This window comes from Pongo pygmaeus, chromosome 3, assembly GCF_028885625.2.
Source record: "Pongo pygmaeus isolate AG05252 chromosome 3, NHGRI_mPonPyg2-v2.0_pri, whole genome shotgun sequence".
Lineage (NCBI taxonomy): Eukaryota > Metazoa > Chordata > Mammalia > Primates > Hominidae > Pongo > Pongo pygmaeus.
Window position 1 is genome coordinate 90177813 of NC_072376.2, and position 16296 is coordinate 90194108.

General features: G+C 36.6%; 1 protein-coding gene across 3 annotated transcripts in view; it reads left to right on the forward strand.

Moving 5' to 3' along the window:
• Positions 1-16296, forward strand: part of MRPL1 (mitochondrial ribosomal protein L1) — a 107229-nt gene that overhangs the window by 54611 nt on the left and 36322 nt on the right. For all 3 annotated transcript variants that reach the window (XM_054485582.2, XM_054485585.2, XM_054485584.2), the window contains one exon: positions 1999-2105. In XM_054485582.2, the coding sequence (XP_054341557.1) occupies positions 1999-2105 (107 nt within the window). The remainder of the gene's footprint in view (positions 1-1998; positions 2106-16296) is intronic.

Sequence of the window (16296 nt, forward strand, 5' to 3'; positions counted from 1 at the left end):
AACCCGACCTTTCTCTCTGGCTGCCCTTAACATTTTTTCCTTCATTTCAACTTTGGTGAATCTGACAATTATGTGTCTTGGAGTTGCTCTTCTTGAGGAGTATCTTTGTGGCGTTCTCTGTATTTCCTGAATCTGAATGTTGGCCTGCCTTGCTAGATTGGGGAAGTTCTCCTGGATAATATCCTGCAGAGTGTTTTCCAACTTGTTTCCATTTTCCCCGTCACTTTCAGGTACACCAATCAGACGTAGATTTGGTCTTTTCACATAGTCCCACATTTCTTGGAGGCTTTGCTCGTTTCTTTTTATTCTTTTTTCTCTAAACTTCCCTTCTCGCTTCATTTCATTCATTTCATCTTCCAGGGCTGATACCCTTTCTTCCATTTGATCGCATCGGCTCCTGAGGCTTCTGCATTCTTCACGTAGTTCTCGAGCCTTGGTTTTCAGCTCCATCAGCTCCTTTAAGCACTTCTCTGTATTGGTTATTCTAGTTATACATTCTTCTAAATTTTTTTCAAAGTTTTCAACTTCTTTGCCTTTGGTTTGAATATCCTCCCGTAGCTCGGAGTAATTTGATCGTCTGAAGCCTTCTTCTCTCAGCTCGTCAAAGTCATTCTCCGTCCAGCTTTGTTCCGTTGCTGGTGAGGAACTGCGTTCCTTTGGAGGAGGAGAGGTACTCTGGTTTTTAGAGTTTCCAGTTTTTCTGCTCTGTTTTTTCCCCATCTTTGTGGTTTTATCTACTTTTGGTCTTTGATGATGGTGATGTACAGATGGGTTTTTGGTGTGGATGTCCTTTCTGTTAGTTTTCCTTCTAACAGACAGAACCCTCAGCTGCAGGTCTGTTGGAGTACCTGGCCGGCCGTGTGAGGTGTCAGTCTGCCCCTGCTGGGGGGTGCCTCCCAGTTAGGCTGCTCGGGGGTCAGGGGTCAGGGACCCACTTGAGGAGGCAGTCAGCCCGTTCTCAGATCTCCAGCTGCGTGCTGGGAGAACCACTGCTCTCCTCACAGCTGTCAGACAGGGACATTTAAGTCTGCAGAGGTTACTGCTGTCTTTTTGTTTGTCTGTGTCCTGCCCCCAGAGGTGGAGCCTACAGAGGCAGGCAGGCCTCCTTGAGCTGTGGTGGGCTCCACCCAGATCAAGCTTCCAGGCTGCTTTGTTTACCTAAGCGAGCCTGGGCAATGGCGGGCGCCCCTCCCCCAGCCTCGCTGCCGACTTGCTGTTTGATCTCAGACTGCTGTGCTAGCAATCAGCGAGACTCCGTGGGCGTAGGACCCTCTGAGCCAGGTGCGGGCTATACTCTCCTGGGGGCACCGTTTCCTAAGCCCGTCGGAAAAGCACAGTATTTGGGTGGGAGTGGCCCGATTTTCCAGGTGCTGTCTGTCACCCCTGGAAGGGGAACTCCCTGACCCCTTGCGCTTCCCGAGTGAGGCAATGCCTCGCCCCTGCTTCGGCTGGCGCACGGTGCGCTCACCCACTGACCTGCGCCCACTGTCTGGCACTCCCTAGTGAGATGAACACGGTACCTCAGATGGAAATGCAGAAATCACCCGTCTTCTGCGTCGCTCGCGCTGGGAGCTGTAGACCGGAGCTGTTCCTATTCGGCCATCTTGGCTCCTCCCTCAGGGCTTCAGTTTCTTGCTGGCTGTTAGCTTGAGACTGCTCTCAGCTTATTGCCCTGTGGCCCTCTCCATATGGCAGCTCACAGCATTGCAGCTTGTTTCTTCAAAGCCAGTAAGGAAGATAGTCTTCTCCAAGACAGGCATTATAGCTTTATGTAATGTAATTATGTACACATGATTATTCTGTCTCTTGGTTTGAAGTAAGTTGCAAGTTTCATTCACACTCAACGAATGTGAACACCAGGAAACAGCTCTTTGGAACTAAAGTTTATCTGCCACAGTTTATTTGCTATGTCTTTACATGAGATACGTGTTTCTTTTATTCAGTAATTTTTACTACGTATTTGGAGTGATAATTGTGGATTTTACTTTTTCTAACTAGATTCCATTGGCCGTGACATCCCCAAAATGCTTGAATTATTTAAAAATGGACATGAAATTAAGGTAGATGAAGAAAGAGAGAACTTTCTCCAGACCAAAATAGCAACAGTAAGTTACAATGAAAATTATCAAATAGTCCTCTTTTTTTTTTGTTGTTCAAGTAATTCTTTAATAATTTATAATATTATAAAATACCAGTCATTTGAACTTGTTCTTGGCACTAGCATTAAGAATGGCATTAAACATACACATAGATACTTTTTTTATTCTATAAATTAAACTCATAAATTTTAATGATACTTGAGAATTTCTTTCAGAGTTATGTGCTACTCTCACATTTACTTGTACTTTGCCTTATTTGTTTTATGTATACACTTTTGTATTTATGTATTATATTTTAAGCTTATTGAGAATAGGGTTTAGATTTTGTATGTCCCCCTAATCAAGATTGCATAATGCTGAGCACATAGTAGGTGTTCAATACTACTTTAGTGGAATTAAGTAATTTGCTTTATTTTAATGAATTATGTCCAATTTTCTCTGCTAATGTTTTTAAAATTGTTTGCCTGCTTTTAGAAGATGCTGGAAATCAGTTTCCAAAGCCATTTTTAGGACACTAATATAGATATGCCACATTTCTAGGACTGTGTTTTAAAATATATTGTCATTACAAACATTAAAGTTATTTATACTAAAGAATCTCTAAAGTGCCTATTCAACATATGTAATTTTTTTCTTGTTCATTTACTATAGGAATAACAGTAATTGACAAATTGATAGCAAAATTTAAACAGGACCTACCAAGTGTCAGGTGCTATTCTAAACAATTTTTGTATATTCTGTCTTTTAATTGTTAGCCATATGAGAGGTAAAATGATCACCCCTGTCTTATAGATGAAGGTATGCAAGCCCAGAGAAGTTAAATAACTTTTCCAAGGTCTCACAGCTACCATGAGGCAGAATAAGCATTTGAACTTTGGCAATTTCCTCGAGTCCAGGCTCTTTATCCCTATACCATCTTGCATCATGACTGGAATTATTTGAATAGCTATTATTCTTTCTCTTTGCCTTCCCATCTTACTCTTAAGGGGAATTCTGCATTATAGCTAGTAGTCCAAGCTCATTGAGCTGTGCCCACTGCAGGTCATCAGAAATATAGAAAAAGCTGAGTGACAGCCTACGCAACGCGGTGAAACCCCGTCTCTATAAAAAATACAAAAAATTAGTTGAGTGTGGTGGCATGCACCTGTAGTCCAGCTACTTGGGAGGCTGAGGCGATCCGTGGGATCACCAAAGTTGCAGAGTGAGACCCTGTCTCAAACAAAACAAAACAAACCAGAAAGTAAAGAAAAAGCAGGGTGCTATGTTGCCCAGGCTGGCCTCAAACTCCTATGCTGAAATAATCCTCCCTTAGCCTTCTGGGTAGATGGGACTACAGATGTATGCCACCATGCTAGCCTTCTCAGCTAGTTTTGTGGTCAAAAAACAAAAAAACTTGCTTTAGAAATGGAGCAAAGCAGATTTAATCTAGTTGGGGAAACCCCAGCTTGCCATCATTATCATCAAAGCTCAGCTCCAATTTATTTGGCACTGAGCTCTGCCCCAGTCTAATGTTGGAATTTCCTTGTTCCCCAAAAGGCCTTTGGCAGCACTTCTTGTTTCTTAGGGTTGACAACATTGTAATTGAAAAACCAAACAAATGAAACATAAAATACAAATTTTAAGAATCTATTCTGAAGTTGTAGAGACTTGAGTTTGAATACCTTTTCAGCTACTTCAGAGATGGCAGACTTTAAGCAAGTTTCTTAATGTTGTTGTGTCTCAAATTTCTTTATCTATAAAATATGTATAATAGTACTTATTTCGCTATGTGGTTTTGAAGATTACATAAAATTTTAAAATGGTAACATCTATTGTTATTGTTTTGGTTGGCCTTTTGGGACTGTGGAATATCCTTGTAAGGCTGTTTTTAGCTGGATTAAATCTGTCTTAAGTAATGTTTTCAGTATATTCAGTAGTTAATAGTTTGTGTAGATCCTGACTCAGAATATAAGAAACCATGACATCGCATTCATTTTTTTCAACAAATACCATAGTGATTAAGACCTATGTCTTAATCACTAAGTAGTAGATCACTAAGTAGTAGATCAGACTACTTGGATCTTTTGGAGATATAATTTCTTAATGAAAAAGAAATTGTGGGTTTAAAGAGTTTTTTTTGAACACTTAGTATTGCAGTATAGTAGGATGTTGAGAGTGGGTTTTAGATTCCTATTGTCTTGATTCAAACCCTTGTTCCAGCTAGAAAGAGCTGTACCCCCTTGCTCTCTGAGCCTCAGTTTTTCCCCATTTCCCATTTCTCCTGTATATAAAATGATGGTAATAATATGTACCTTCTAAGCTAGGAAGGAATAGATGAGATAATAACATAATAAGCATTTAGCAGAGTACTTCTGGCTAAGGGGGAGTAACAGGGACCTAATTTATCCTCCTAGCTAAAACAATCAGCATTATTTGATACCAAAACCAGACAAAGAAAACCACAATGCAGTATCATTCATGAACATAGATGTAACAATTGTAAACTAAATTTTAGCAAATAGAATCCAGCAATATATAAAAAGGGTAACATATCATGTTCAAGTAGGGTTTATTCTGGGAATGCAAGGTTAGTTTAACATTCAACAATTAATCATTACAGTTCACCATATTAAGAAAGTAAAAAGCAAAAGCCATATGAGCATCTCAGTGGATGCAGAGAAAGCATTTGACAGAATCCAACATCTGTTTCTGATTAAAAAGTCTCAGCAAACTAGGAATAGAAGTCCATGTCCTTAACCTGAAAAGAATGTCTAAGAAAAGTCAAAGCTGACATCATATTTAGTGGTGAAACACTGAATGTTGCATTTCTCCTAAGATCAGGAACAAGACAAGGACATCCCTCTCACTGCTGCTGCTTTTCAACATTGGTCTGGGGCTTCTAGTCAGCGCAATCAGGCAAGAAACAGAAATAAAAAGTCAACTAGATTAGAAAGGAAGAAGTGAAACTGTCATTATTCACAGATTACATGTTCTAGCTACTAGAACAACGAAGTGAGTTAACTAAGGTTGAAGGTAGAAGCTCAATGTACAAAAATGTTTCTGTATAACAGCAAGGAACAATTAGAAATTGAAATGAAAAAGCAACAAATGCCATTTGTAGTAATAGCAAATATATTAAATACTCAGGGGTAAATCTGACAAAGATGTGGAAGATCCATACACTGAAAACTTTAAAACATGGTTAAGAAAAATAAAAAATCTAAATAAGTGGTGACTATATATCTTGTTTATGGATCAGTAGACTCAATATTGTTAAAAATATCAATTTTCCCCAAGGTAATCTATAGATTCATAGCATTCTCAGTCAAAGTACCAGTCAACAGTTTTGTAGAAATTGACTAACTGATTCTAAAATTCATAGAAAAACGCAAAGTATCTAGAATAGCTAAGACAACTTTTTTGAAAAAGAACAAAGTTGGAAGTCTACCTGATTTCAAGATTTATAAAGCTGCAGTAATTAAGACAATGTGGTATTGACATCAAAAGAAAACAGTTAATGGAATAGAATAGAGAGTCCAGAAAGAAAGACAAAACATGCATATGTGGACAACTGATTTTCCACGAGGTACAATGGCATTTTTTCTGGAGAAAGGATAGTTCTTTCAACAAACAGTACTGGAACAGTTGGATATCTATGTCATAAAATGAAATTCAACCAATACTTCAAGACATGTATAATAATTAAGTAAAAATGAATCAAAGACCTAAATGTAAAGCCTAAAATGATAAAACTTTGAGAAGAAAAAGTTGGGTTAGGGAATGTTTCTTAGATAAGACATGAAAACCATGATCCATAAAAGAAGAAATTGATAAATCACCCTATAAAAATTAAAAGCTTCTACTCTTTAAAAGACACTGTTAAGAGAATGAAAAGACAAATTACAGACTGGGAAAAATATTTGAAAATCATGTGTCTGGTAAATTCAGAATATATAAAGAACTGTCAAAAACTCAATAATAAAACTACCCAATTTTAAAAATCAGAAAAGATATGAACACACCTCACTATGGAGATATAGATGACAAACACATGGAAAGATGCTCAGCATCTTTAATCGTTAGGAAATGTAAATTAAAACCACAATGGGATAACACACATCTATTTGGAATGAATAAAGTTAAAAAGACTGGCCATACCAACTGCTGTAAGGATGCGGTGGGACTTGAGCACTCTTACAGCGTTTGTGGGTATGTTAAATGATGCAACCTCTTTGGCAAACAATTTGGCAGTTTCTTAAAGTTGAACATGCACCTACTATATGATCCTGCCATTCCACTTTTAGATACTTTACTCAGGAGAAATGAAAACATGTGTCCATACAAAGACTTGTAAGCAAGGGTTCATATCAGATTTATTTGTGATAGCCCCAAACTGGAAAATTTCCAAATGTTCACTGCAGGTGAATATAAAAAAATATTCTTCAGTAATAAAAAAAAATAAAGTTGATACATTCTACAATATTGATGGATTTCAAAATAATTTTGCTGATTGAAAGAAGTTAGAAAAAAGGGAGCACATCCTGTATGATTCTTTTTGTATAAAATTCTGGCAATTGCAAACTAATGTATGATGACAGAAAGCAGACCAGTGGTTGCCTTGGGGCCAGAGGTGGGTGAAGAGGGGCAGGAAGGAAGAATTACAAAGGCACACAGTAAATTTTGGAAGTGATTGTTATGTTATTCTGACTGGTGATTGTTACATGTGTGTATACGTAAGTCAAAGCTTAGTGAATTGTACGCATTAAGAATGTGGAGGATATCCAATGGAATACTATGTAGCAATAAAAAAGAATAAACTAAGGATACATGTTACAACATGGATAAACCTCAAGAATATTATGCTCAGGGAAAGAAGCCAGACACAGAAACCACTTGCTGTATGATACCATTTATATGAAATATTCAGAAAAAGCAAAAGTATAAAGACAAAAAGTAGATTAGTAGTTGCATAGGAGGGGTGGGAGGAAACAGGTATTAATGCTAAGTGTGCATGGTCGTATTGGGGTGATAATGTTTTCAAACTGATTTATGGTGATGGTTGCACAACTCGATCAACTTCCTAAGAAACATTGAATCTTACATCAGACAATGGTAAATAATATATGCAAAGTATGCCTCAATAACATTAATTAAAAATGTGCAGTATGTCAAGTTTTACAAAAGTAAAACAAGGTTTTACTTTTACAAAGTAGTAAAAAACTGTACCATTGTATTATGTAAAATAATTGTTCCATAAATTTTATTATTAGAATTATCTTATAGTTAAAAATTTAGAAATGATTTTACAGCAATTTAATGAGGTTTCCTTGAGTGAAATTATTCTTATTATGCAGTTGAAAATATTGAAGATGTGGTATTTGTGTGTGTGTGTGCGTTTGTTTGTAGCCAATATGTTATGACAAATTGATACAGAATGAGTGCAGCAGATAAAAGGGCACGGACGGTATCACATGCCTATTAAGCGTCCTTATTCTGGATAAAAAGAAGATATCTAGAACAGGGGTCAATAAATGACAACCAGGGGCCAAATCTGGTTGTGGCTGTGGCCTGTTTTTGTATAGCCTGTGAGCTAACAATGGTCTTTACAGTTTTAAAGGTTGTAAAAAATAAAGGATAGCTACAGAGACTGGATATGGCCTGCAAAGCCTAAATAATTCACTATCTGGCTCTTGATTTGCTGACTTCTGATCTAGAAAGATGTTTTTTGGGAGAGTGAAATGGATTAGTTTTGTGTGTCTACTTACCTGTACAGGAGAGACTCTCACTGTAGTTAAAACATCTTGATGTTCTGTGTTACGATTCTGCATTTCAAGATCCATTTCTAGTATTGATGTAATACGGAATTGATCTTGAGTAGTTTATAGTTTTCCTTCTGTATCAGTGTGCTAAATGTAATCAGTCGAATGATCTTTCTTAATTATTTAACTTGAGGATTAGTATCTTGGATATTAGAACTCAGCCACTAATGCCTTTGTATATCCAAACTGTGTATACTAATGCTCTTATAGTCAGCCAGTATCTAACATTTGTCAGCAGTACTTGCTGGTAAATTAGTTTTTTTCGCTTCTCTTTGCTTGTTTTTTAGACAGGGTCTTAGTGTATCACCCAAGCTGGAGTACAGTGGCTTGATCTCAGCTCCCTGACAGGCTCAAGTGATCCTCCCATCTCAGCTCCTTAACCCAGTAGCTGGGACTACAGGTGTGTGCCACCATGCCCAGCTAATTTTTGTATTTTTTGTAGAGATGGGGTTTTGCCATGTTGCCTAGGCTGGTCTCGAACTCCTGGGCCCAAGTGATCTGCCCACCTCAGCCTTGCAAAGTTATGGGATTACAGGCACAAGCCACTGCCCCTGGCCTTAGTTTTATTCTTAATATTTCCTACCATTTGTACTTGTAACTTACATAGTCATGAAATTGGTTATGTCTTATGCTATCAAATCAAATGCTCATATCAGTGAAAATGTCATAAGATGATATGTTGAACATCATGAAGACAGAACAAGTTTTTGGAATATGTTATTTTTTAATCAGTTGTATTGCTATCACATAGACACCATTTATTTTCTCTCATAGCATGAAGCATAATTGGTTGGGATAAAAGCAAGCTGCCAAGAGATCAGATAAAAGGGGAAGTCTTAGAGCATAAAACTGAAAATAAAGAGCTACAGAGGAGAAAAAGTACATTTCTTCAATCTTTTTCCCCCAATGGCTCTTTCCATGACATAGAAATGAAACTAAGGCAGATTCTCAAAAAATGAATTTGAGACATATGTACCTGGCCAATGTTTATATTCTAAATAGCAGTTTAATTTCAGATAGTAATTAAATAATTTTAAAAGGATTTATCTGAGTTTGCTATACAGAAAATAATATAGTCATAATTCTGCTATCCAGATAACTTTTGACATTTAAAAAATTTCAAATTAATGTACATACATGGTTAAATTCAAATAATTCACAAAAGCATATAAAGAAACACTAGAACCCCTTTCCCTGCAATAGTTTTCTTGTGGAACTTAAAAAACTTTTAATTAATATATGTACATGGTTAAGTTAAAGTAATTTACAAATGCATATAAAGAAACACCAGAGCCCCTTTCCCTGCAATTGTTTTCTTGTGGAATTTCTATTTACAGTTTTATTTTTGTTCTTCCAGAAATATTAAGGCATAAACCTAGGCACCCTTATAAAATTCATTTAATTATATTATGCCACACATACTATTCTGTAGCTTTCTTTTCTGTGGATAAAAGTGTAGCATGGATGTCTTCAAATATATAGTATGAATGCCATCAAAGATGCAAAGAGATCTGCCACATTCTTTTTAAGGCCTGCGTAGAGTTGTATTCTTTTTTTTTTTTTTTTTTTTTTTTTTTGAGACGGAGTCTGGCTCTGTAGCCCAGGCTGGAGTGCAGTGGCGCGATCTCGGCTCACTGCAAGCTCCGCCTCCCGGGTTCACGCCATTCTCCTGCCTCAGCCTCCCGAGTAGCTGGGACTACAGGCGCCCGCCACTACGCCGGGCTAATTTTTTGTATTTTTAGTAGAGACAGGGTTTCACCGTGTTAGCCAGGATGGTCTTGATCTCCTGACCTCATGATCCACCTGCCTCGGCCTCCCAAAGTGCTGGGATTACAGGCGTGAGCCACCGCACCCGGCCGTAGAGTTGTATTCTATCATATACCATAATCAGTTCCTTATTGATGGGCCTTTAGTTTGTGTCCCGATTTTTGCTATTGCAAATGATACTTAATGAAAATTTCACAAAGAAATATTGCCAAAATTCTCCAAGTATATCCATAAGGTAAATTTATAGAAATAGGGTATATGTTGAAAATTTTATTATATGAATTCCCGAAGTACTTTCTAAAATGTTTATACTAATTTATCATTATCCAACAGTGTGTTAAAGTACTTGTATCTTTAGACCCTCACCAGCATTGGGTATTATCACACTTAAACATTTTGTCAGTTTGAAAGTTGATATATTATAGGTATGAGTATGAGCGCATGTGTACTTTTAACAGCTTAAAAATTTCAGTGTAAACATTATCGTTGTTTTCTTTGGTTACAGTGTTATTCTCTTTTACTCCTTAAGATTCTGAATTTCCTCATCTGTCCACCATTCTTATTTCCTTTACTTTCATATTCCTAGCCCCACTCTTATTCTCCACAACTCTCTTTTTTGTGTATGCAGTCTCCTATTGACTCCTTTTACCATAGACCCTTTCTGACTCACCCCTACCATCACCTGCTCTGTTTACAAGTGCCTGGTGAATAAAATTGACAAGAGTCATGATCATTGAAAGTTGCTTGTAAAATTGAAGTGTTCACAAACACTGAGATTGCCTGGCATGTGCTAACTACTGAAAAGAAAGCCTTTTCTACCCAGAAGAAAAGGGGACCGGTTTTTCTGACCCATGATACAGTAGGGATTTTTAATCTATCCTATGTATTTAAAAAATTATCCTTATTTTTTTACTTTTCTTAAGCTTTATTCTCTGATCGGGTAAAATTATCATTAGCTCATTTAGAATCTAACCATAAAAAAACCAGAAAACAACCAACTTAATGTGTAAGTTCTCTTTAACAAATATGTAAAAATCCTGGCTCTGATCCAGACACAATGCTGGTGATACAAAAAGATTATGACCTTTTTTTCTCAAGAAAAATACTTCTTGTAGGGGAGATAGATATGTAAATAAAGTACAGGAAAATGTGGTGAGTATAATAATAGAAATGTGTATATTGGGCCGGGTGCAGTGGCTCACACCTGTGATCCCAGCACTTTCGGAAGCTGAGGTGGGCAGATCACCTGAGGTCAGGAGTTTGAAACCAGCCTGGCCAACAAGGTGAAATCCCTTCTCTACTAAAAATACAAAAATTAGCCAGGCATGGTGGTGCATGCCTGTAGTCCGAGCTACCTGGGAGGCTGAGGCAGGAGAATTGCTTTAACCTGGGAGGCAGAGGTTGCAGTGAGCCGAGATGCGCCACTGCACTCCAGCCTGGGCAACAGAGCGAGACTTCATCTCAAAAAAAAAAAAAAGTATGTGTTTATATATATACATGATATAGAAGTTACAGAAAAGTAGCAATGATTGTTTGGAGTAGCAATGGAACAAGTAGGTCAAGGGTGGGTTCTAGGAGGAGTTTGAAAATATATATCAGGTAGATAAAGGGTCATTCGTATTTCAAAATAACATGCATGATGATCAATGGACCACACATTATTGATTCAACTGTTTTAAAGAAACCAAATAACAGTGATTTAACTTTGATAGAAAGTTAATTTTCTCCTAAGTTTAAATTGGTTTTCAGCTCAGGGCTTCTTTGCTCCACAGGATTATCCAGGGATCAAGGTTTCCACCCCACCTCTTTTTTGTTGTTGCAGTCTTCTAGGGTTTTCTTTTCTATGTGGTTGAAGCTTGCTGACTACTATGTCTGAATTGTAGCCTGTGTGAAAGAGGCAAGAGGAGATACAGAATAAGCAGTTTCTTACAAGCATGTGAGCTATTGCCCTCATCACTTTTGCCCCATCCCATGGTCCAGAGCTTAGTCATATGGCTTAGCTCAAGGTCTGTGTTTTGTAGCATCTAGGTGGGTGATCATGTGATCATATACCTGGCTAAACCTTATTAAAAGAAGAGGGGAGAGATTTGGGGAGAAATTAAGGTTTTACCATAGCTGAGGAAGAACCAGGAAACTTAAAGGAATAAGAAAATAGAAGGCAAGAATTTTTTTTTTTTTTTGTTATATCCCCAACTCCTAGAAGAGTGCCTGACATATAGCAGGTACTCAATAAATAATTGTTAGATGAATATATATATATGTATGAATAAACAAAATTTTCTAATTTAAGATCAATTAGAAATTATTAAAACAACATTTCAAATTATATAGTGAATCAGTGGGAAAGTTTTTGTCTACAAAATTTAACCAGTGAGGCACTAAACTTTTAAAAGTGGAGTAATATAGCTGGAATTAATTGTTGGAATTTCACAAAATGACAGAATTAACTGTCTTGTCCTCTATTTATTATAAAAATATTTAGGCAGGTGTATAGTTTTATATTACTCAAGAAAGTTAAAACGTGGCCAAATATTGTAGCATTAACCTGTCAGAATAGAGACTTTGAAGTAATTTTCAAAGGGCGACTGTTAGTATTTTATAACATACCACAAATCCATTTTATATTAGCTGTGAGGCTCTCAGAACTTGCTTTGTTTTTTTTTCACTGATGGATTTCTTACATGATTTAAAATACTTGGCCTTCAGCCTGCTTCTTCAGAACACTTCTAAGTGTAATCGAAGGCCACTTACATTGTTGCCGGGTTTTCTTCACTTGTTCTTCATTATAAGATAAAAGTTCTTTCTAATTTTCTATAAATGTTGACTATCCCATTTTACAGAGGTATGTATAATAACTTTCTGTTTGTCAAAAACTAAAATGTTCTTTCCTTTCACTTTTGTTAGTATTGACTACCTCACATATCTCAAAAACAAAGAAATGTGATTGCATTGTAGTTGAGGTTTCTTTCATTTGCTGAGAGTGGTAATCAAAGAATGGAACTTTCCACTAGGAAAAAATTACTTGAGCTGTAAAATACGGTATATTAGGACTTGTCGTAAGAAGTATTTATCAACAAAATAGGGCATGGCTATAGTTTAAGGAAAAATTTAAAATGTGTTTATTTGCTTTTTTTAGCCTTTCATAACATTTAATACCATAATAAATTACATAACTCTCATGACCTATTATATATATTCAAGAACCTATAAAATATATATATTCAAGAACCTATAAAATACATATATTCAAGAACCTGTAAAATCAGATCCATGTTATATATATATATGTGTGTGTGTTTTCTAGTAGCAATTAGCAGACTTTTTTTTTTTTTTCTTTTTCTTTTTTTTAAATTTTTTTATTTTTTATTTTTTATTATTTTATTTTTTTATTTTATTATTATTATTATTATTATTATTATACTTTAGGTTTTATGGTACATGTGTGCAATGTGCAGGTAAGTTACATATGTATACATGTGCCATGCTGGTGCGCTGCACCCACCAACTCGTCATCTAGCATTAGGTATATCTCCCAATGCTATCCCTCCCCCCTCCCCCCACCCCACAACAGTCCCCAGAGTGTGATGTTCCCCTTCCTGTGTCCATGTGTTCTCATTGTTCAATTCCCACCTATGAGTGAGAATATGCGGTGTTTGGTTTTTTGTTCTTGCGATAGTTTACTGAGAATGATGATTTCCAATTTCATCCATGTCCCTACAAAGGACGTGAACTCATCATTTTTTACAATTAGCAGACTTTTATGGCTGAATCCAGTTGGGTAAAGTTTCATAAATATAGAAGCACTTACTGTAGTTTTCATAGGTTTTAGATTTTACAGTCAATTCTAACTAAAAAATCTTTGGGGATTAATAAAGTTAGGTAGAAGTTGGAAATAAAAACAGATTTGCATAGGTAATGCACACTGGAACTTTAAAGAAGTACAATGTACTATGAAAGTGACTTAGTTTTTTATCTTTTTAAGAATAATTTTGGTGTCTTTATAAGTGCTTTGCTATCATTGTAGGAACTTGGTAGAATTTGCCACATTTTATAAAACATGTTTGGTCTTCAAAAGTATGTTTAGTTAAAGATTGCTATATTTTCAATCAACTTCTTTTTTTCATTTCAAAGTAATTCCTTTCAAGTGTACATGTATATACAAATGAAGCTTTTTAAAATGACTTACTATAATATTTTTTGACAAGTCATAAAATAAGGAATTTTGATGTTTTATCTTAGAACATTGGAGACTCCTTGAGTTCATAGCATTTTTCAAAAGAAAATCTAAAGAGAAATTAATCCATATTCATAACATTTCTGGTAAGAAAGTAAGGAAATGAAACATCACACATTGTCTTGAGATCTGTTGCTTCATACAGCCGTAGCTCTAGTAAGCTCTTTCCCAAAAAAGGGAAAACTGCTGAGCAGAGAGACTATAGGAACCTGCATGTGGGATCACCTGAGGTTTGATTCTTGAGTGGCAAAAGTTCAAATACAAACACAGGAAGTCTGGCTTCTGCTAATTAGCACATACTTTTATGTCCAGAACAAATTCTTTTCTTCTTCTAAAGGAAGAAGGGTTATTTTGCTTTTATTCCCTCTATAGTACCCTTCTGCCTTCCATTCATCCTTTTTTTTGTGAGACAGTGTCTTACTTACTCTGTCCCCCACAATGGAGTGCAAGTGGCACGAACTTGACTCACTGCAACCTTCACCTCCTGGTTTCAACTGATTCTTGTGTCTCAGCCTCCCGAGTAGGTGGGGATTACAGGCGCCTGGCACCACATCCAACTAATTTTTTGTATTTTTAGTAGAGATGGGGTTTCACCAGGTTGGCCATGCTAGTCTCCTGTTGGCCATGCTAGTCTCCTGGCTTCGAGTGATCTGCCCACAGTCGCCTCGCAAAGTGTTAGGATTACAGGCATGAGCCCCATTCATTCCTTGATTTAGTACTTCAGCATATCACACCAAATCTAGTAAAAGTTAAAAAACTTTTCAATGGTTCTACATGTGCTGGCACCTCCTTTAATACTCTCTGTCCCTTTCTTACTATTTTCTATGACAAAGTACACATGTACACACATTCTGAATGCCTGCCGAGTGGCAAAAACTGTTCCTAACTATGGGGATATATTGTTGTCCAGAAGTTCTTGCCCTCAATTAGATCACTTTCTAGTTGGGGTATAGATAATATACAAATAAATATATATGTACTTATGATGGTGGAGTGTGTGTATGTGTGGCTATTATAGAAAGGTTGGTCAGGGAAGGCCTGCCTCTCTAAATTGGAGGTAACATTTGAATAGAGACTGAATGAAATAAGAGAAAAAGTTATGAAGATATCTGAGAGAAAAGTATTCTTGAGACAGGAGGCAGCAAGTACAAAGGCTCTGAGAAAAAAAGGGGATTGAGCTTTTATAGGAACAAGAGGTATTTCTTCTGGGTGTTAGAAAAGGCTAAAATATCTTTGAAGAAAAACATGCTCAAAAAGTTCTGAGAAAAGTATTAAATACACAAAGGAAACTACGTTGATACAGGAGGACATAGAATTACATATTTTACTGACAGTACATTCCTGAATATCTTTACATAATAGCAATCTTAACTTGCTTTTATTTGAATAGAAAAGCCTTTCGTGCAGAGTTTTGTTTTGTTTTTTTTTTAACGTCAGGAAACCCTTATGAGGCTAACAATAGACTTCAAGATTCTGTGAACTTCCTGAAATTTTATGCAGAGTACTGTGTGTACGTGCATGTGTACATTTTTCTTGGGTGAGTGGTTGTGTTTTCCATCAGGAATTCATGACTCATTCGTTGAGCAAATAGTTATTGGGTACCTACTATATGCCAGGCACTACTCTAGATAATAGGGTTATATACATCAACAAAGTAGACAACAATCCTTGCCTTCATGGGATAGACGTTTAGTGGTATAAAGTTAGATATCTGGTGATAGAAGATGAATGGTAGAAAATAAGTTAAAAAAAAAAAGTATTTCAGATGGAAGTACTAAGGAGGAAAAAACAAGTTGGAAGAAGGAAGTGTATGTAAGTAATAGAGTTAGGATATTTAAATTTTACATAGGATATCTCATGTGAACTTCTCTAAAAACATGACTTTTGAATCATGATCCAAAGAAAGTGACTGAAGGAAGGCGTTACATGCAGTAGGAACAGCAAATGCAAGGCCTTGACAGTATATCTGGCATGGATGAGGACTAGCATAGCTAGCGTGGCTAGAGCAGAGAGCAGGGGTTGTAGGTGATTAGGTCATAGTAAGGATACTGTCTTTTAGTTAGAGTGAGATGCAGACTTTGAAGGGATTGAGCAGACTAACATGATCTGGCTTCTAAAAGGCTCAGTCTCACTGCTGTATTGGCAGTAGACTGAATGGAGCCTGGATGGAAGCAGAGTCCAGTCAAGGGTCTTTTGCAATAACCTTGGCTAGAGGTGAGAGTAGCTTGGACCTATTCATTAACAGTCAAAGTGATGACACTGATTGGAGTCAGGATATACTTTAAAGATATAGTTTATGGAATTTACTGATTGAATGGATATGAGGTGTGATAGAAAATGAAGAGAGCCAAGAATGGTTGCAAGATTTTTTGCTGACAAAACTGGAATAATGAAGTTG